The sequence below is a fragment of the Phalaenopsis equestris genome, unplaced genomic scaffold, assembly GCF_001263595.1.
Source record: "Phalaenopsis equestris unplaced genomic scaffold, ASM126359v1 Scaffold000002, whole genome shotgun sequence".
NCBI lineage: Eukaryota > Viridiplantae > Streptophyta > Magnoliopsida > Asparagales > Orchidaceae > Phalaenopsis > Phalaenopsis equestris.
Window position 1 is genome coordinate 64,326,490 of NW_018164444.1, and position 23,222 is coordinate 64,349,711.

A 23,222-nucleotide genomic window follows, 5' to 3' on the forward strand; every position below is an offset into this window, starting at 1 on the left:
TTTACATGAGCTTAGGTAAGTTATATTTGATAGAGTTTTGTTGATTTTATGTTAGGTTAGATTAGACGTGGCTCAACTTTAGTTAGATTTAATTAGGTTTACTATGATTGAACTTGTTTTGGCTTAGTTTCAGTTAATTGTAATTTATAAATCTTTTTAGGTTTCCATTAGGCTTGATGTTAATATTTTAGGTTTAAATTGACTTTAAATTTGATCAAAGCTTGTTTAAGTTTGAATTAGCTCATGAAAACATAGTGTTAGATTTAAGGTAAATGTAACTTGAGTTACATTCACGTATAATTAAGATAGGTTTATCCTTAAGTTCAAATTTCTTGTTTAAGTTTGAATTAGCTCATGAAAAAATAGTGTTAGATTTAAGGTAAATGTAGCTTGAGTTACATTCATGTATAATTAAGATAGGTTTATCCTTAAGTTCAAATTAGATTTGATTAGGATTTGTTATGCTTAAGTTTCATTAAGTTGATTTTATATTTAATTTTTATTTGGTTCACATTAGCTTAAGTTTGTTTTAAATTTAATTTAGTTTAGTTTTGGTTAGATTAGTTCTCATTTTAAGTTAATTTTAGTTTAGTTTGAACCAGACCAACACTACAAGCCTACCATGCCTCTAAACAAACCAAACCCAACTTGAACTTGGGTTCCCCATGTTCCAAAGTGAACTTACCGTTGAACTCCCAACTACACCAGACAAGCTAGAGTCCAATTAGAGCTCACTTGGGATTGCAAGGAAGGGATTTAACCATTAGACTGGGTCATATTGGATTGGGTTGACCAAAAGTGAAGTCAACAATTTGATAAATATGAAGTTAGTATTGAGAGATTCGACGATGATGTTGAGAATGAGGTGACCTTGTTGAATCCCACGAGTACAAGAGACATTTGGTATGTTTCTTTATGTGAAGACAAAGTTTCTTGTTAGGATTCTTTGATGAAAATAAATGAGATCAAAACCCACTAAAAAAGTATGTAATTAAATTTTCCAATAAGTGTAGTTTATAGAAGCGAGCTGCATTAGTGTTTAAGTGGTGTCGTTGGTGAAAATGATTGTGTAGTTCGATCCATGAGAATTGAGAATTGCGTTCACTTGATTTATGGTGACTGCGAACAAGGAGTTGATGAAGCTGGGAGGGGGTGCTAACCACCAGTTGCTTTCACAATATGACATAAAGAAAAAAAAATCGCGAGAAGATTTGGAAATTATTTTGATTACCTTCCATAATGTAGAAGTTACACTGTATCTTTAGAAATTCTATTTTAATAATTACAATAAATTTATCATAATAATTATAAATGTAATGAGTTATTACATATCCCTAAAATTAGAGAGCAACATGTGGAAATCCAATATACATATATCCATCACATTAATTAATTTCCAAGGAGTACTATAATTCACTAAAATTAAAAAGCTTTACATTAAAGTCTCTTATTTGCATTGATGTAAATTATGGCATTGTATTGATATCATTAATATGCATAGCAAATGTGAATTTTTAACCATGCATGACATAGCAATCTCTTTGAAAAGAATGAAGGAGTGAAATTAAAAAAAATATAAACTTTTGGTATTAATTGATTTATTAAATAAAGTATATTTAATTAAAATATTATAATAAATTTATATTACATCAAATATTTTGTTCCCCAGGACTAGTTCTATTTGATTAACCGGACTCCTTATTTAATGCCATTAGTGACAGCAAGAAAAATCATTGGATTATTAGTGTTTTGTTTGTACTCAGCCGCAGCCCTGCTCCATCAAACTGAAAATTTCTCCTCCTTGTAGGAAGGTGAGAGGAAGAAGATCGGCGACGATCCGGAGTCCTGCGGATCCGCAGCTGGGATAGCTAATCGGGGAATTCTAGCGTTGTCTAGGTCCGTTTTCGTCGTGGAGAGAAATTTGGGAGAGTTTGCATTTTGTTGGGGCTTCGGTTGAGTGAATGCCCGCCATAAGGAGTTTGGATGAGGATGGGAAGAATTTAGGTTTTGTTGTGAACGGAAGCGAAGGAGGAGGGAGAAGAGGAGGGGGTATGGAGAAGAAGGAACTCGCGGAAGAGAAGGCTTGCTTTGGACGGGATGATGAGATCGACCCAGACGCTCTCTCTTACATTGTAAGGAGTAATAATTTATTTTATGATTCTGTTTGATGTGGAAACTTGGGGGCTGTTTGGAAACTTATGGGCTTTAATTTAAGTGGATTTAGTAAATCTGGCAAATCCAGATTTAGTAAATCCTGGAATAGCTAAATCCCAGAAATCATTTGGCATGAGTTTGAATAAATCCAATCAAATCCACACTTTTTGATAACTTCTTTGAGAATTTTAGTATGCTACTATAAATTCAATTAAAAATTTGAATCAGAATCAGTATGTCCTTAAACTCTTAAAACTCGTACAACATGTAAAAAAAAACTTCGCCATTTATAATCCAAAAATAACTCAGAAAGATCATACTGGAAACACATCAATTACAAATTCCAAGAAAGTAAAAAAATTATGGATTAGAATATAAAAAAAAAAGAAAAAAAAGAAAAGTAGCAATAATGGTAGAAGTTTTGATTGGTTTTCTTACACGAAAAATAAGGGAATACCAATAACTGCAAAAATGTTGTATTATAAATGATATTTAACTAACAAGTGAAAAAACTGAGAAATGTGTAGCTACCAAGCCAACTAATGACGGTATCATGAACTATAATAAATACTTACGTTGTCATGAGAACTGAAAGTGCAACATTTCCTTTAGATTGGTAAGTTGCAACTTTAGAAGCTTGGCTGCCCAGACAGCATGATTGCAAGAGGAGCAGACAGTTTGAGCGTCTAAAAATAAGAGATTTGAATTCAAATGAAATCGTTGTGTAATGGGAAGTACTTGAAAAATATCACTTGGCAGTTTGTCTATGACTCTTAAATATCAATCTGATGGATATGTTATTTCTTACATTTCCAGTGTAAAAATTATCATATAAATGGCAGCTCATTCCGGGTTTACTGCTAATATAGAAAGGAGAAAACCAGCAATCAAAGAAATAATGGGGCATGCACAATGACCAATTTCAAGTAGTCTCATCAACCAAAACCATTCAATTATAATCATAATTTGACAAGAGTTTTGTACGAACTTTAGCATTAGAGTGTCAATACATCGTAATTATCCCATCTATGAAGGATTTTACCATCACACAAACAAGAAACAAGCTGCCATCTTGTAATGATCAGGTGAAATCTGCTTTCAATATCGCTGAAAATTTTCAATTTCACACAAAACAATGGTAAGAGATATTTGAGGAAGATGAATGATTGATATGAAAAGGGGACAAAAAAATATAAATATTAGTGACAACTTAATCTTTTCAAGCTATATAACATGTATGATGTCAATGCACATCAGGGACTGGGAGGCGTTTCCAAGTTAGCATAAAGTACCCACCTACATTTTTCTCTTTAAATAGCAGTGGAACAAGCTAAAATACTTTGGTGACACATTCAATTTCCATTCTCTTTAGGTCAAGTTTTACTATATGAAACTTACTGTAATAATGCTTAAATCGCCTACTCGAAAGTACTGTTTAAAATTTCGCAATCTGAGGCGCGTCTTAAGGCCCACCTCAGCGCAATTCAAAAGAAAAATGCTTTGAGGCATATGCTTCGACCAATTCGAGTGAGGCGTACTCCTTACATTAGTTGAGGCATGCCTAAAAGCGTGTCTCAATTTTGCTAAGGCCCGTGTCTCTCACTTTTAGTTATTTTTCCCATATATTGGAGTCTCACCTAAATTTTGCTAAGGCCCACGTCTCTCACTTTTAGTTATTTTTCCCATATATTGGATGGTTCAAATACAAATTGAAGCCATACTCTCATGCCTAAGAGCTACCCTCTCCCCAATCAAGCTTATTAGCATCATTGCTTGCTTCTTGTTGCTGCCGCCTCCACCTCTCACTTTTGCTATAGTTGCAAGCTACTCCTATTGTCGTTGTTGTTGCCACCGCTGCCAACAACTTCTGTTGCCCTCGCAGCATGCTTCTCCTGCTATCGCCATTGTCGCCTACTGTTCCTGCTTTTGATTATTTATTTTGCTCTTATGTAAATTTATGAATGTTATTATGTAAATTTATGAATGTTATCATGTTAGACAATATGAGTTGAGGAAATTCTAATATGCTAAACTCATCTGATGTCTTTGATATTTCATATTACTTTCATATCTTGTTTTATATTAGTTTGATGATTTGATCGGTTGATGTTTATATTATTTTTTTTTTGTGCAACTTATTACATAATATTTGTAGCTTATGCAATTTGTTATTTCACATAATTCGTCACTTTTTATTATGCTAGAATGTTAGTGCCTTTCTTTAATATAAATATAAGTTATGTTATTGATGTATTATTATTATCCTATTATTTTGACTTAAACAATTTTCAAACTATGAGGCTTACGTCTTAAACCGCCTCGAGGCTTGCATCTCACCTCACCCATGAAAATCGCCTCAATACCCAAATGTGTAATTTCAAACATTGCTCTAAAGAATGCAAGAGTGGCACTAACAACCCAAACTAAGCAGCTCAACAATTCTCTCATATCAGCTCACACCAATAGAAGCATATCTCGAAAAATCCCCAAATATATTTGCTTCAGCTTTACACAAAAACTTTCAGTTTCTACAAAAAAAAAAAAAAACAAGAAGCCATCCCAAAGTCACTTTCATAATACTAATGCAAGAAAAAGTTCGTGTTCATAACCGACAAATGAAATCCACCATCCCAAAGTCACTTTCATGAAAAAGTTCGTGTTCATAACCGACAAATGAAATCCATATCAGAAAGGCTATTAACATGTCTAGTCCACAAAATTTTTGAAGCAAATTTAGAAAAGAATGTTTTTAAGCTCTTAAAACATGAGAACTTGTTAAGAAAAAATTCACTTCTAATTCAAAAATAACTTAGAAAGTTCGAACTTGAAACACATCAATTACACATTCCCAAAAAATGTATTATAATAGAAAAAAAATAAAGATAGCAAGTTCTAATAATTTAGCGTTTCCCACTTCTAATCCACAATATGTTAATGAAATGGTGAAGTTGAGCGGCGTTCACGTCTGATTTACTATCATCAAAGTGATCTCCCATTAATTTATTGATTGAGAAAAAATTATAAAGAGCACAAAGGATTAATTGTATTATAAGTTGTTTGCAAATGTATTTCACATTGCGTCTGCCTAATTTCTCTATCCATTTGACGCATGAATGTTGAGGTATTCATTTTGTACCGCCACTTCGCCTTATTAGTCATGCTGCATCTTATTTTGTGCATGCTAAATTATATATAATATTGTTATGCTGTATTTTATTTTGTGACATGTTAAATTATATATAATGACTGTGATACATGCCGATAAAGTATATAAGACAACACAAGGGATGACAATATCGCCCGGAATACCCGCTAAAAATTGCTTCATATATGGTAAAATTTGAAATCTCTTTTTCCAAATCCCAAAAGTTCTATTGACAATGTTGCGTTGTTGTGCTTAATAGTGATTGTATAATTTTTATTTTGTTGAGTACTTACGAGACATATTGTCATGGTACTCACTAATATGATGCCGATATTCACATATAGAGCTAATGGCTTACTTTTTTTAGCATAACTTGAGTTAGCTAGATAATTTTATCCCTGTGAGACTCAAAATGTGATCTCTTCTATTGACTACCATAACACTCTCATATCAACCACTAAGTCCTTTCATCTTTCAGCAACATAAACAAAAAATCTATCAAATGAGATTGCTGCCATTACATTTTGAGTAGTAAAATATTTTCTATTATTATACCCATTCTGTCATTCCTTACTCATAATAGTTGGGTATGTGAGTTACCTCAATTGCTTCAAATGCATTTGTAAAGAATAAATAAAATTATGTTTAATTTGATATAAGGCTGATTGTCTAATTTACTCGATAGAGAATTGATAAACTCATCTACTAGTGATATAATTACTTGTAGCATATGATTGAAACATCGACCAACTATTCACAAAGAGTTCATTATATGAAAATAATGACACTAACTCTAACTTCTTTAACAAGAACAAATACAACTAGAAAGAAAGAGCACACACTTCAATGCCATGAAGGATAACTACATATCTTTAATCGTATTCTGGTCAAACATAAGTGATAACGTGGGTGAGTGGCTATAATATTCTACCCGGAACATTCGGGAATCCTCCGAATCCCTAAAAAACATAATCAGGGAATAAAATCAAATAATAAGTAATAACGACGTAGAGATAGCCATTATAATCTAATAAGTTTGTATGCTTAGATGTTTTTTAATAAAATAGCTCTAACTTCAATTGTGAGATATGTCAGTTAGCCAAATATCTCCCGACTCATTACCTATCTCACACTTACACACCTTACACTCATTTCTTCCTCATTCACAGTGACATATGAGAATCTTCTTGCACTTCCAGCTACACCAATAAACGATGATTCTTGACCTTAATTGATGACCACACTCAAATGACGTGGGTCTACATTTTTAAAGACAAATTGGAAGTAGCAGTGACCTTTTAAAACTTCTACACATTTGTCTTAACTCAATTGAGAACTTCTATTCATGTCATTCGGACACAATGACCGTAATTTTTTCAACTCTATTTTTAGTGAATTCTTTGTAAGGAAAAGAGTCATCTATCATAGTTCTTGCACGGACATTCCTTAACAAAATAGCGTAGCCGAGGGAAAAAACCGTCACTTCCTCAACATTGCTCACTCCATTATGTTTCAATCCAATGTCTTGAAATATTTTTGGAACGATGCCATTCTAACTATCACCTATCTCATAAATAGAGTCCCCTCCAAAATTCACAAGTTCCGAACCCCCTTAGCCGTCTTGATATCATGCTTCCCTACCAATCAAGTCTTCTCCACTTTAGTTCTCACGGTTTTTGGATGCACTGCCTTTGCTTGGAACACTGCTCTTACTCAAAGTAAACTTGATCCCAGATCCATAAAATGTATCTTCTTTGGATACTCAGTCACTTAAAAGGGGTATCAATGCATTGGTTCGACCACCAACAAAATTTATGTGAGTATTGATGTCTCTTTTTTTGAAAGTGTTTTGTATTTTTCTAGCTCGGCCTCTAATGAGGGGGAGCTTGAGTTCCCCAACGCCGTCCCTTATTCTACTCCAATGGATGGTCCCCCCATTGTTTCCACCATTGAGAAGTCCCTTGTCCCATTGAGTGCACCATCTCCTTCTCCTACTGTTTGTGTCTACACGGCTCACCTGTCCCAATGCTTTTAATCGGGAGCCTGCTACCTTCTTACAGGACCTTGACTTCACTCAGGGCGACACCCTCAACACAGCCTCACCACCGAATGAGGTGGTGGATTCTCCGTGTAAGGTACGCAATCAGACATGCTCTCTCTATTCTATTACAAAATATGTGTCTTTCCACAGTTTATCGCCGACCTAAAGAGCATTTGCTACTGCTCTGACAAACCATCAGATTTTTGCTATTATTGAGGTTGTTCTTACTGATCCTGCCTAGAAAATGACGGTAGTGGAGGAGATGAATGTTCTTCAGCGGAACCATACGTGGGACGTCGTGGACTATGCTTGGGGTAAGAAAGTTGTATAGTGCTGATAAATTTTTCAACACTAAGTTCAACTCTGACGGGTCATTTGAACGCAACAAGGCAACATTGATTGCCAAAGGATACTCACAGACCTACGGAGTTGATTATGAAGAGACGTTTGCTCCAGTGACTAGGTTAAACACTATTCGAGTCCTGTTGTCATTTGTGGTGGACTTTTTATTCCAACTAGATGACAAAAATGCATTCTTGAACAGAGAGCTGACAGAAGAAGTGTACATGTCTCTTCCTCTGTGTTTTGATTTTACTGCCTCCAGATGACAAGTGTGCAAGCTACAAAAGTTTCTATATGGGCTAAAGCAGTCCCCAATGCCCTGGTTCGACAAATTCACAAAGGCGGTTGTGGGCCATGATTTTACTCAGGCTCAATCATATCACACCCTCTTCTTCCGGCATTCCAGGTAGTTATTCTTATTGTCTATGTCGACGATATTATTATTACATGTAACGATCTCCTAGCATTGGAGTCCTTAAAACGCTTTCTTACTCCGTCCTTCGAGATGAAGGACTTGGGATCCCTCCGCTACTTTATGCAGGGAAGTGACTCGGTCCTCTCATGGAATTTGCCTGTCTCAGCATAAATATGTAATGGATTTCTTGACAGAGAACAAGCTTCTTCTGTGCAAATCCTGTTGTTGTTTCTATGGATCCTAATGAAAAATTATTTAACATTCACAATGCTGTACCTGTCAATAAAACTTATTATCAGTGCCTTGTGGGAAAACTGATCTACGTGACTCATACTTGTCCCTACATATGCCACGCAGTTAGTACAGTGAGTCAATTTATGCATGACCCCTACGAGCACCACCTCTTAGCTGTCCACCAGACTCTCCACTACTTAAAAGATACATCAGACTCAAGTTTGTACTTTTCTCGTCACACCTCTAGATATATTGTTATTTATACCCTACGAGCACCACCTCTTAGCTGTCCACCAGACTCTCCACTACTTAAAAGATACATCGGGCTCAAGTTTGTACTTTTCTCGTCACACTTCTAGATATATTGTTATTTATACAAATGCTGATTGGGCCGAATCAGTTCATGATCGGCGTTCCATCTTGTAGTATTGTTCACTTGTATAGAGCAATCTTGTCAAATGGAAATGCGAGAAATAGTCTGTGATTGCCCTAAACAGTGCTGAAGCTGAATTTTAATCAAGCCCTTAGGAATATGTGAAGTTCTCTGGCTACGTATCATGCTCCGCAAACTCCGTATACCAACCTCTGTCCTGCTGCAGCCATTCTGTGATAATAAGACCACTATTAACATTGCTCACAACCCAGTCCATCATGATCGTACCAAACATGTGAAGATCGACATACACTTCATTAAGAAAAAAATTGAGTCCGATGAGATTTACGTTCCATACGTGTCATTCAGTGGTCAACTAGCAGACATTCTCATAAAAAATCTGTCTCGCTTTTTGTTCGATCACTTCAAGCCCAAGTTGAACATGACTGACATCTATGCTTCAAATTGAGGAGAGTATTGGATTATAATGACTATCCCTACATTGTTATTACTTATTATTTTATTTTATTCTCGGATTATGTTTTTCCTCTTTTGCTTTATTTTATTTTTTCTTTCCTAGCTATTTTTATCTATTTTTATTGCTCTCCATTATTATGTCTATTATAATTGTGTTTAAACACCCCTCTTATTAGTAAAATTGTGTGATCTATTCCAAATCTTAACAATTCTACTATATTTGGTACCACGCTTCCGAGATAAGATGCGTCGCTAGGAATTCCTATAAAATATGTTAGAAGTTATATTAGGAAATAGTTTATGAATAAATTATTTCCTGAGATTTGGAGTTATTTCATTTCTTATTTTATATTTATTTCCTTAAATTAGGAGTTATTTTCTTTTCAATTTTTATGTTTTCCTATTTTATTTTTTCTATTTTATGTTATTTCATGTGTCCTTGTTAAATTTCTCTATATTCGAGCCAAATTTCTTACTCTAGCCGTCGATCCTCTCTCCATAACCGCCGGACTTTCTTCCTGCCATCCTCTTTATAGGAAGGGAGAAAAGCTTTTTCTCCCATTCTTCCCACAGAGAACAATTCAATAGATGAAAAAATCTGTATTCAAACCCTAGATCTCCACGAAGGAGAAAATAAGGTTTCTTATTCACGTACGGTTTGACGTCAAGGTCTGCCCATCTTGGCATGCATGCTCGCGTCAATTGAGAACCAAACTGGTGAGGAGAGAGAGGGAGATGCAAAGGGATCACAGAGTTGGAGGGGTGAGCGGATTGAAGGCTGAGACCGGATCCCACAAGTGGAAACAGATCAACGATGTGCTCCACAAGCAACCTGATAAGTCCCAGGTAGTAATCTCTCGGGTGCTCAACTGAAAGGCGAAGGAGTATTTGTTTCCTTCCACCTTCTCTGGGAAGCAGTTCGATCACTTTGTCGCTGACGTCTCCAAGAACATTGCTCCGACGAGGAACCTGAAATAGTTTGTGAAAAGTCAGATGTTAGTGGTTTTGATGTAGATGAACTTCATGGATTTCATGGTTCTATAACCTGAAAGAAAATGAGTTCTTTTGCGAAGTTGATGATGAATACATACAAAATGATTTCAATCTATTTGGGTCGAGCAGCCAAGCTCCTTATTATGATTATGCTTTTGATCTGATTTTGGATGCGAATCTTCTCATGGAGATATATTTATAGAGGAGCATAATGAGTTGGTTAAATATGCAGCTGAGATGTTGTATGGCCTAATCCATGCTCGCTACGTGCTGACTAGTAAGGGGATGGATGCAATGCTTGATGTCAATCAGAAAGGACGGAAATTATGCAACTAAATTAGGAGTTTTCTATAATTAGTAGCTTCATTATTTAAATTATTTCCAATTTCTTTATTCTAATTTATTTCCCTGTTAGTTGAATATTTAGATTATGAATATGCATTATTAAGTTAGCTAAAATAGATTATACAGAATATTTTGTACCTAAAATAAATTGTAAGATTATTATTTAATGGAATGAAAGCAAAGGGAAAAGATATCGAGCCTATTCAGGATTCAACCTATTTTCTCGAAGATTGACATGGCATCAGAGCCAAATTTTTGCCCTAACCACCGATAGTCATTGGAGAACCGTCAAGACTCCCTTTTGAACGGCCTTCTTGCGGGAATGTATAAACTATTTCTTTGCCTTGATTTGCCCATTTAACAAAGCCCCTTGCAACGGAAGCAGACACGACTTCGCACGCTCTGCCTTAGAATCGTTCGGAGGGATATTCGTCCGCTGCGACTGCTTCATCCGTCTGCTCGTCTGATGAACTCGACGTGAATTGCTCGTCTGCTCGTCTGGAATCTATCGTCGTCTGATTATTTCTTCGCCTACGTCGTCTTCGTTGTACCTTGTTTTCCTCTTCGACTCAACATGTCTCGACAGAGCCCCTCCTTCGTTTGAACTGCACCCGCAACGACTCTCGCTTCTTCATCACCTTCATCTGCACGCCAACGAGACATTCCCTTTTTTCATCTACACGCCTGATCTCGGCTTCAACACTTTTGGCGTTAAGATCAGAGAACAAATCACACTCGTCATCGCCCGAAGAATTAATAGTATTTGGATCGTATAACAAGACACAAATCCTACTTGTGGGCTATGATCGACAGTATTTGGATCATGTAACTGGATTCTTTTTTTGGGCTATGGTCGATAGCATTTGGATCGTGTAACTGGACGCAAATTCCTCTTGTGGCTATGATTCAAATTTCTGGACCGCAACGATAGAGGATTTCTTACTTTGCTTAAATCATATCATGATTCAGGAGTTGTCTCTGAGGTTTTGACATTCTCAGCTTCAACACTTTCGACTTTGGCACTTATGACTTGGGGATTGTTGGTTCCGACAAAGTTTCTTGTTGGCAAATTGATGCTTCTTGATCAGTCAGCATCAATTTGAAGAGGGATGTCAATCAGGAAGAATGAAAATCAGATAACTAAATTAAGAGTTTTCTATAATTAGGAGTTTCCTTATTTAAATTATTTCCAATTTCTTTATTCCGATTTATTTCCCTGTTAGCTAAATATTTAGATTATGAATAAACATTATTAAGTTAGCTAAAATAGATTATATAAAATATTTTGTATCTAAAATAGATAGTAAAATTATTATTTAATAGAATGAAAGTTAAGGGAAAAGACATTGAGTCTATCCGGGATTCAACCTATTTTCTTGAAGATTGACACTTGATAAATGCTTAAATCATATCATGATTCAGGAGTTCTCTGAGGTTTTGACATTCTCAGCTTCAGCACTTTCGACTTTGGCACTTATGACTTGAGGATTGTTGGTCCCGACAAAGTTTCTTGTTGGCAAATTGATGCTTCTTGATCAGTCAGCATCAATTTGAGGAGGGATGTCAATCAGGAAGAATGAAAATCAGATAACTAAATTAAGAGTTTTCTATAATTAGGAGTTTCCTTATTTAAATTATTTCCAATTTCTTTATTCCGATTTATTTCCCTGTTAGCTAAATATTTAGATTATGAATAAACATTATTAAGTTAGCTAAAATAGATTATATAAAATATTTTGTATCTAAAATAGATAGTAAAATTATTATTTAATAGAATGAAAGTTAAGGGAAAAGACATTGAGTCTATCCGGGATTCAACCTATTTTCTTGAAGATTGACACTTGATAAATACAAGAACTATGACTTTGGAAGAAGCCCCACAGTTTACTGTTGTTGGCAACCCTGCCTCCTTGTTGGTTAGTCAAACATTTCAAGATCCAGTGTTGTGAAAATCTAGTGCCCCAAGTGTGGAGATGTCTACTACCCAAGGTCCAGGCACCAAGCAACATCTGGAGCTTATTTCAGCTCAGCATTTCCCCATATGATTTTGTTGACATACCCTCACATGTAGCCGACTTCGTGTGTCTTTCGCCATTTAATTTGAAACGAAGAGAAGCCTATTACAGAGGAGTTCATCTTTGGTTTGCTTTCAAAATGATTTGAGGAAGGTTATTATAGAGGCGAGATTAGATATATCCTTGAATGGAATCCTGGCAATTGACCTACATGCTCTTCTCCAACGGTTTCTTTTCTGCTGCCGAAAGGTCCTTCTCTGTTCTTACTTTACCATTGGAACCCTCTCTGCAGTTGAAAGTATTCTGTCGCATGTCCTCCTTAGTGCAAAGCCTCTTCCTCTGGAATTTTTTTTCCTACAGCAGACCCTCCTCTGAAACTTTTTCTTAAATGGTGCACTCCAGAACTTTTTACTGCATCAGGCCTTACTCCATAATCTTTTCTGTAGCAGACTCTCTTTCGGAGCTTTTCTTGCAGCAAACCCTCCTCCGGAGTCTTTTTCTTTATCAGACCCTTATCCTGAGCTTTTCCTACTGTAGGTCCTCCTCCAGAGCTTTTCCTTGCAACAATCCAACTTCCTGTTTTGTAGCAATCCTGCTTCCCTTATTTTCTATAGGTCCCTGCTGCTGGAGATAAAGTTTTTTTTTTGCTAGAGGTTAGTCCCGCTGTTTTTTGGCGCATGGCCCTGCAACAGTCCGACTTCCTTATTTACAGCAATCCGGCTTCCCTGATTTCTGTAGCCTTACAATAGCAGTCCTCTCTTACCACTGCCCTGCATCCCAGCTGATGTTAGGCTTCTCGAGGAAGATTCGCAGGCCCTTCTTCGGAATATTTTCCTGTAGTTTTTTTTTTTTGAAGGTTTTCTACTTCCCTGCAAACTCTCCTGCAACATTACTTGTAGGAGTCTTCCGCCTACCATAAGACACTGCAGGAACTGCAGTCAAAGACAACCGCAATCAACTAGAAGTTAGTCTTTTCCTATAAGTTATCTACTTTCCTGCAATCTCTCCTGCAGCATTACCTGTGAGAGACTTTCACCTACCTATAGACAGTGCAGAAATTGTAGTCAAAGACAATCACAATGGTCTAATTCCTTGCAAACTCTTCTGCAACAATACATGTAGGAACTTTCGGCCTACCTACAAACACTACAGGAACTGCAGTCAAAGTCAACCCAGTACGAGATGAAGACTTTAAGTTCTACTTCACGGAATCTCCATTGCCCATTGTTTGATGTTTTAAAATTCAAGTTGAATATAGTTTTCAGCCATGTTTTAACTTGCGGGGGATTATTAAAAGTTATATTAGAAAATAATTTAATCTTGTGAAAACTTATGAGGAATAAATTATTTCTTTTACTATTATATATTTTTTTTCTTAGATTAAGGGTTATTTCCTTTACTATTTTTAGGTTTTCCTATGTTATGTTATTTTCTTTAACCCCAATTAATTATGCTATATTCCGCATTATTCTGAATTTCAACAAAATATAATAAATTTTTTAATATAATTACATATATCGAGCAATATTTTTTATTCATTCTTGTTGTTATGTCTATTAATAGAGGAATAAAATTTTGAAATCTATATTAATAAGCATTCACTACTCATAAAATTTTGAAATCTTTTTCAGCCATTTTTGTGAAGTTTCTAGGCTTGTTGATCACTGGACATGCCATTGGTACAAAATTTTTAAGGAAAAAAAAAGAAGAGGAATACAAAGTGCAAAGAAAACATAGAGGGTGGTATAAAGCAAGGATAGCATGGTCAATAAGATAGCACAAATAATATAAAAGATGAAGACTAAAGGAGAAGCCCTATTTACAAACAAAAGCATGGAAGAGATCTTAGCCCCCTTAGGGTTTGTTTGGGGCAGCTGTAAATTTTTGATAATCTGCTGATAAGCAGCTGATCCAGATATGCTGTTGATCAGCAGTTGATCTAGATAAGCTGGTTGTTTATTTGGTTTGTGCGTTTGAAAAACAGCTAATTTGCAGCTGTTTCTGGATAAATGATCATTATTCCTCCGTACAGTAATGTTGTTTACGACAGAACTGTCATAGCTATAAATTAAATATTTTAGAAGCAAATAATTACTTCTTAACAGTACAAAAAAAATATAGACCTCACTTAAGAGATAGTGCCAATATTACAAATAAAGGAAAATAATTAAATTAATCCATTAGTCACATAAAAGTACTGTCTTTGTACTCATCTTCACCACACCCAATTCCCCCTCAGTACTCGCCACAACCTCTCCACAACATAATTAATAGATGTAAAGCATCATAATCAACAAATATTTCGTAACTCACCAATAACACCAAAAAACCTAATTAATAACACCGCAATAACATCTAAATACTATCGGAAAACAATGCAAATAACACCGACTCGGGCAAAAGGCGTAAATAACACCGCGTAACTCACCAATAACATCTAAAAAGACCTAGCTAATAACACCGCAACAACACTTAACACTACCGCAAAAAACTCGAATAACACCGACTCAGGCAAATGGTGCGAATGACACCTCGTAACTCACCAATAACACCAAAAAAATCTAGCTAAGAACACCGCAATAACACCATAATACTACTGCAAAACAACTTGAATCACCGGCTCTGGCAAAAGGCGTGAATAACACCATGGGATCTCACAAATAGCACCAAAATAACACCGCCAATAACACCATCCGAGGGCACGGGAGGGCAGAGCCGTGAACAATTTTCTTCGAATGCGAGACGCAGGGTCGAACCTGCGTGGGGCATGTAATACAAAAATAAAATTAGCTTGTTCCGCAACGCAGCGAAGACAGAGAAAACAAACACCCATGTCGGCGATTTGAACGCCCCGCAACTATTCCGCTGCGCCAAATGGGCCCTAAGATTATCATTGTAGTTGTTGATTTAATTGCCAAATCTTTGAGCAAAGATTTGTCATCATCCCGTGTCAATTCAAGAAGTCTAAGCGCTGCAACATCTTTTCCTTGGTCAAGCAACGATGTCATAGACAAAGGCTCGCTTTATAACTTTGAAGCATAAGATTGAATTCATAACCGTGGTTGATGTTGAGTCGCCAATTTACTTTTAGAGTCAAACAGCACAATTAACTCCTACTTCTGACGTATGAGGCCAAATACAGAAATAAAACAAGAAGTTGGATCTAATCTAATATTATTAACAAAAATAATTTGTTTAGAAAAAAGAATTTTGATTTCGTTAGTAAATTCATTACATAAAATCTTAAAAAATGAAAATTCAAAATACAAAGGTTATATTTGTGGCGTTTTCTTGCAATTTCTAGTTTCACCAAGTGCACCAATCAAAAACTAAAACAAAAGAACATTGGTGCTGCACCAATTTCTAGGTGGACAGCTTGCAAATCTAGACGAGTCCTTAAACTTGCTATACAACACTGAAGCTCCTCCCTACATGCAATAAAATTATGATCAATGTGAACTTAAGAGGAAGGTTACTACTTTGAATTAGCAAATGCAAGACAAACTCAGTCCTGACACTATGAATTGACTCATTGGGAAGTTTCTAAAAACTCAATAATGTGATTAGCATGCCAATTTAGACCGACTGCTACTTTGTTAAGACACTTCCCATCGACTTGGTTAGAGAATTCAAAATTTTATATCTTCTCTGCAAGATTTCATTTATTCTACCACTTTTTGAATCATCAACATTTAACTTTACTTCAAAATAACTTGCTTATTTTTTCAAGTTTTTAATCTTAGGAATCAACTCCTCAAACTTGCTCTCAGGGATCCTTTTCTTTGACGCCTTCCCAGACTACTTTGTTATAGAGACAATGTCATAAAAAACCTTTAATTTTATTGGGAAACTGAGCTTCTTCTTAGTCAAAAGACATAACGACCCAAGAAGTTTAACGTTTGCTTGCCCCAACACAAGCACTTTTACATCATTAGTAGGCATATTGCACCTCACCAGCTTTTCAACGCTCCAAGTTAGTTCACTCTTTGGCCGAGTGGCCTTAGAGAACTTGTCGCCGCCTTCCATGAAGTGGAACTAAGAGTCTTTTCCATCTTTTTTAGGAGGCTATGGATTAGCTCAAAGACTAGAACTTTACTTTGGGTGCGTCGATATGGACACCATGAGATACTTGATTGATTTTTGCTACAAAAGAGGAGCTTTTACTGCTAATTTTTTTATTTTTTATTTAAAAGTTTTTAACACAGACGTTTGTCCTTGTAGGACTTTCTTTTGGGGACTCTAGTTGGAATGTTTGCTCCCTTAATGACAATCTCTCCATCACCAAATGTCTTCTTAACAGTGAACTCCTCAGTTATAGAAGCTTTCTATTTAGTTGTCTTGCTTAGTTGAGGATCCAAGACCTTATGACTTCCTTTATTATGTTTGCTCTTCATTTTCTTTAGTGGTGGCATCTCCACTGACACAGACCTTTATGCATGCTATAAAGATCTCATCTTTGTAGCTTCATTATATTTCCTTCTGAATCATCAACAACAAGAAGGGTAATATCATGATGCAGCCCTTGAGTTTGAAATTTTCAAGATAGGAACAAATGATCATATAGAATTTAAATTACAGCCATTAACTCTAAGGTTGATATCAAAATAAAATTTATAAATTTTCTTAAAATATTAACCACCAATACAATTAAAGAACTGTCAATCTTTAAAATTTATTCTAAAACAATGTAAATTCTCTTCTTCCACTTATTTAATTCTCATCAATTCCTTGTTTTAAAAATTTTAATTAAATATAATGATGAGTTATCAATCATAATTCAATGAATACATCATATTTTTAAGTTAAAATAATTTAAAAGGAATTTATAAGGCAACATTCATTCTTGTTAAATAAAATAAATCGATGTAAAATTATTTCTCTTGTTTTGTATGATACATCAATCATAAGAGCACAATCTAAATTGTAATATTTAAGGTACTTCAATATCAATAGCTTTTTGTCATATTATGCGTGGACACATTAGCATTTTGAATTAGCACCATAAGAAAGTGAATTCTTTTAGTCAACATGCACATGTGGATATTTCTATATAAATAATTACATTCTTCATATTAGTCCATATCTTTATATAGTAAAATTTATATGGTATGAGATAAGTAATTGAAACATTCATATCATTCCATTTCTTTATATAATAAAATTTATTTGGTATAAGATAAATAATTGAAACATTCATATCATTCCATATCTTTATATAGTAAAATTTATATGTTATAAGATAAGCAATTGAAATATAACAAAAATCTACATGGTTCACTTCAATATTGCTATTTTTTTTCATAATAGAAATAAATCATAAATGAATTTTGCAAGAACATTTGATTAGATGAATATCAATAACAATATATGCATTTGATATTACCATAAATTGAAAAATACGAATACCGACCTCAACCTCAGATGACCCGTGTTTGCCTTTTAGTGTTTCACTCTACTTAAGTTGATATCCTATAACTATATATGTACGGCACCATGTTTATTAGTTTTTTAAAAATTATGCAAATTCCCCTCCTCTCTAAATTTAGTAAGATTTTTATTTAATAAGCCTTATTTTGTGTGTCCAATATAGTGCGATAAAACTACCAATTTCTATCATTATAGTTTTATATAAACTATTTAAGCTGACTCTTATACTTAAGCTATGTATGCTTATCTTTGCTATTTTTAAAATCATATAACATTTTTTTCATTCAAGTTTATAAACCAGGCTTTGTTAATTTTTCTTTTATAGTTATTGTTGTTCTTTAAATTTCTAGTTCAATGCTTTACATTCTTTTCATATAAAAGCATTTGTAATTCTAAATATTTTTTTACTCGGTTACATAAATAAAAATTTTTCTTAAACTTATGTAAGCACATATTTTATAACTAATTAATACATCACTACAACTAATTTATTAATCTTTTAATTTCTTAATTTCAATTCTTATTTATTTATTTTTTGCATTTCATTCCTTAATTTGTGTTAAACAACAATTGTAATATTTAACTACAAATTAGAGTTTATACAACCTTAATTTTACCCAATGATTTAATTTATTTACTACTCTATATTATACTTTTAATATTTCAAAAATTATCTTTATAACGTAGATGCCTAAAGCTTTAAATGAAAGTAAGTTTAATATTTTTCATAAATGTCAAATTTCATCAAATGTAAATTCCATACCTTCAATACACTTCAACTATCTTCCTTCACTAGCTTTATTCTTCTTCTTCCCCATATAAAAACCTATTCAGAGTTATGTATTTAAACCCTAACTAGATGTTGGCTTTCAAATTGAGTTTTTTTTTTTTATATAAAAGAGAAAATGAAATATATATTTTGAGTTGGCTTTACCTTGAGTCGAACCTTAGTGGAGGAAGAAAAATTTCATCCTCTTGTTCCAGTTTCATGCCCTAGCCATAATTACCAAAATTTGGTTGACTTGCTCGACTACATCGTTTGTCCTTGCCTAATCACAATTGCTTGCATTCAATCCGCCTCACCTCTCACTCATTGAATCACTCTTTCTTTTTCTGACTCTCATGGTCCTGCTTTCTTCCTCTCAATCTCTTGGCATCTTACTCTCCTATCACTCTTATATTATGTTCAACCCCCTTCATCATATCCCTTTTGATCTAGCTAATTCGCCTCATTATGTTCAAACTTCATCATATCCCTTTTGATCTAGCTAATTCGCCTAAGCTTAACCCTTAATCAAGCCTTTTGTTTTATTACTTACTCTTCCATTCACCTAGAAAGTCACCCAGTCATCAAACTTAGTTACCCAAGAAACTCGACTAATTGCCCAAGGTACCCTCTAATTGACTAGTGGCTTATCTGAAGTTCTGGAGTAACTGCAAACTTCAAGCCAAACTCACCCGCTACATAGTTAGCCACACGAACTCCAAACTCCAAATTATGTGCTTTCTATGTAATCTCACCGTGCAGCTAATTCTATAAAATTGGCCTTGATATTTACCTATAAATGGGGGTCATTATTGAGTGATGTATCAATATAATCTTGTTTTTTTAAGCTGAAACTTTGTTCCATCGAAGTTTGTCTCATAATCTTATTAAAATTCTCTTTGCAGTCATTTTCTTTCGTTCCTGAATTATTGTTATAGTTTAGTTCAACTCTCTCATCTCTGTCAATGGGATTTGAATGGTTTTTCTTAAGACTAATTCACTTGGGAGAATTATTGAGACTTAGCTTTTCTCTTTCTCATCCATTCTACTCATTGGATTGGATCCGCATGTCTAGTAGGGTCTTGTTATTTTTCCATGGGCAACATTAAATGGAATACTTTTGCTTCTAGTTTTAAGGGTCGTAGGGTATACCATTTGCACCCTTAATCCATGGATTTGAAATAAATCTGTAAGGGTCTCATAAATCCTGGATATATCCGATTTGGGATTTATTCAGATTTATCAAAACCAGTATTTATTAAATCAAGGTCTAGGTTGGATTTATGGGATTTCCTGTACAACTTTTTGCAGAAACTTTTCTTGCTCACCTCGTTGAAATTATCCCCACTATCCTCTAAAGAATGTGTCGCTCTCATCATGTGCTAGCCACAGTTAGTGAAGTGCATGCAATTGGTATAAGCAGTTAAAATGGATGCATTCATATTTGTTGTGGCTGCATTTAAATTTGCCTTATCATTCTCTATAATTATACGGTGAGCTGCCATTTCCTTTAACCATATAATGATCATTTTTTCTCTTTTTCATAAGAGTTTAATTTGTTCTTATAGCTACTTTGCATTCCTATCCAGGATGAAAAGATACAGAATGTCTTGGGGCACTTTCAGAAAGAGTTTGAAGGTGGTGTTTATGGCGAGAGCTTGGGTAAGATAAAATTTATGCAGATCTGCAGTTCACTACGATGCTGACATTAGTTATAAAAGGCAGCTGATTTTGTGAGAAATTCATTGCTTATTAGGAGCAAAGTTCGGGGGATATGGCTCATTTCTTCCTGTATACTCGCGCTCTCCTTCGATTTCGCTACAACCTAAAAGCCTACAACCTAAAAGCCCAGTGAAGACTCCTAACCACAATGTGTCAAGATCTCCAAACAACTTGCAGTCCCAGGTAGCCTTAATCAGAATTGAAGCTTGGGAAATTTACATATCTAGCACAAAATTCTTATTTATTTACATATCCCACACCTAAACTTTCATATTTACATATCTAGCACAAAATTATATATTTACATATCTCACACCTAAACTTTCATATTTACATGCATAGGCTCTTTGGTGGTTTAAACCTATGCGTCAAAAGGTGTATTTTAATTAAAAATGATAATAATGCTATTTTCTATGTGATGTTAAATGTTTGAGTGCTATGTGTGTATATATGAAAGTATAGGTGTGAGGTATGTAAATACATAAGAATTGTGTGCTATGTATGTGAATGCTCCTTTGGCCTTTCTTTTGACCTATAGAAGACAAGTATGTGGCTATATTTCCTCTGCGTTGCCTTCATTCTCATGTTCTTTGTAATTTATGGTATAGGATGGACATCAAAACCCATCTATTCTAGGAACCACATCCATCACAAAGGTCAGCATTGGATCTGATGGACAACTAACTGAGAAGCCAGGCATAAAGAAGGCCAGCATTAGCGTGCTCCGGTCTGAGAGAATTTTACAGTCCCTCAGTAAGCCGGTCAATTTGAGTGACAATAAGATGCAGGAAGTTCGCATGATGGTTGGGAATGAAGATGCTTTTCCCAGAAAAAAACCTGACATTTACAGTGATTTAGGCCTTGATGTTTCTCCATCTCCATCTCCATCTCCATCTCTTGATGATTTTCCAAATAGAAATGAAGAGTGTTCTTCTGAATCTGCAGATGCATTCCTGGATTCTCCTACCACCATTCTTCAGGTCATGCTCGTTCATGACCACTCATAGTTTTCATTCTAGATGTTACAATAGATTCAGACTACCAGGATTTTGATATTTTGTTTCATAAATGTGATAGAGCAGATCATGACGTGCTTTTCAGTTCCGGGAGGCTATATTCTGTCACCTCTTCCTGATAGCCTGCAAAATTCAAATGGAAAAGAGGACATTTTTCTCACAAATTTTAAAACAGGAGTGCTGCGCAAAGGACAGACTGAAACTTGTGCTGCTTCATCCGACACATCTCTAAACTTAGAATTTGTCAATGGCTCCCCTTGCAAGAGCGTTAAATCAGGAGACACAAGTCAGATGTTAAGGGAAACAGACCGATTGATTTGTGAGGGTGATGTGATGCCATATTTAAAGAAGGAAACTGGAATTGAAACTATTGTAGCACAAAACATTATTTGTAGTGCCCCTGATATTTCACAATCATCTCGTGCTAGTTGCGGAGATGCAAGAGAAGAGAGACTGATAAATGGTAGTTCAGCAACGGAAATTTGCCACACTGCTGGTAATCTGAAGGATTCAGATAAGCTATCGCTGAAGGAAAGAATCCCCGTATCTCATGTAAGCACGGATAGCCATGCAGAGTTCATGGAAAACATGAGAAATAATTTTGCAGGGAATTCAGTGATGGAATCTATCCATTCCAATGGGGAAGTGAATTCTAAATCTGGTTTAACCACTAAATCATACGGAGAAAGAATTGGAAATAATCAAGACACTTCATGCCAACCAACAGAAACGGAAAGTAGAGCTTTAAAAAATTTTAACACGACCAAGGTTGATTCCAAAAGGTATGATACTGGGTGGAAGAATCATGCTATTGAACATAAGGGACCTGCAAACCAAAACCAAAATCCTGCAAAGAAAGATGCTTCATGTGAAAAAGGAAGGATAGACCAACCATTAGATGGAGACATAATACCCATAGTAAGTCCAACTAATGACTTACCTTGTATTAAACCATCCAAGGAAAATCTGGGAACTTCATCTTCTGTGGAACTCAAAAGGAAAAATGGATTTTCCTATGAAAGTAAATTGGAAGAAAATAAATCGCATAAGAAAAAGAAGAAAGGCAAGGCTGTGGAATCCCATAATGGCTTTGGAGAGAGTACTCACATTCAGAAAGTTGATGAAAACAAACATACGTTTGGCTCTTCTAGGTTTATTGAGAAGTCAAAGTTGGAGCTGGGGCTTGACACGGTTGATAATCATCAAATTGCTAATTTAGCCACTGATGAACCGGGCATTGCTTCTCTTGCATGCAATGCCCCAACTTCAGATGTAGATTCCACAATTATTTCTTCGGTTATAAAGGAAAATTGGGTAATTTGTGACTTATGCCAAACTTGGCGCCTTCTACCCTATGGAACGAATCCTGATAAGCTTCCCAAGGAATGGCAATGTAGCATGCAAGTTTGGCTGTAAGTTTCCATCTTGATGAAGATATACTTTTTTTCTCCTTTTTTTATTTAAAATAGTTTGGATAAATTTCCTATCTGCTATGATCACGTGAGCACTCTATTAAATTGAAAGCTATTAATGAAAGGGGTTATTTCATAATTTTTTATTAATTCATTTTTTTTTTTCACTTGAAGAAATAGATTTAGTTATATAAAAAACATTATTTGTAACACACATTTTTGCATATTATTATCAGGCTGTGTCATGTTGAAAGTTGAGTGCATGAATTAATACTTCACAAAATTTATTAGATGGGGGACAAGTCTTTAAGTCGTTTTCTATGTGCTATATATTCTCCCCGAGTT

The 23,222-nt window shown here is 35.0% G+C and overlaps 1 protein-coding gene and 1 pseudogene across 1 annotated transcript; both read left to right on the plus strand.

The window, feature by feature from the left end:
- The first annotated feature begins 1,730 nt into the window (after positions 1 to 1,730).
- On the plus strand, positions 1,731 to 22,881 carry LOC110019581. The gene is made up of 5 exons (XM_020717313.1): positions 1,731 to 2,132; positions 20,317 to 20,389; positions 20,484 to 20,632; positions 21,058 to 21,429; positions 21,532 to 22,881. Exons 1-5 carry the CDS (start codon positions 1,962 to 1,964, stop codon positions 22,879 to 22,881), a joined length of 2,115 nt encoding a protein of 704 aa, XP_020572972.1. The 5' UTR covers positions 1,731 to 1,961.
- On the plus strand, positions 9,917 to 12,590 carry LOC110028951 (annotated as a pseudogene).
- Positions 22,882 to 23,222: the final 341 nt, after the last annotated feature.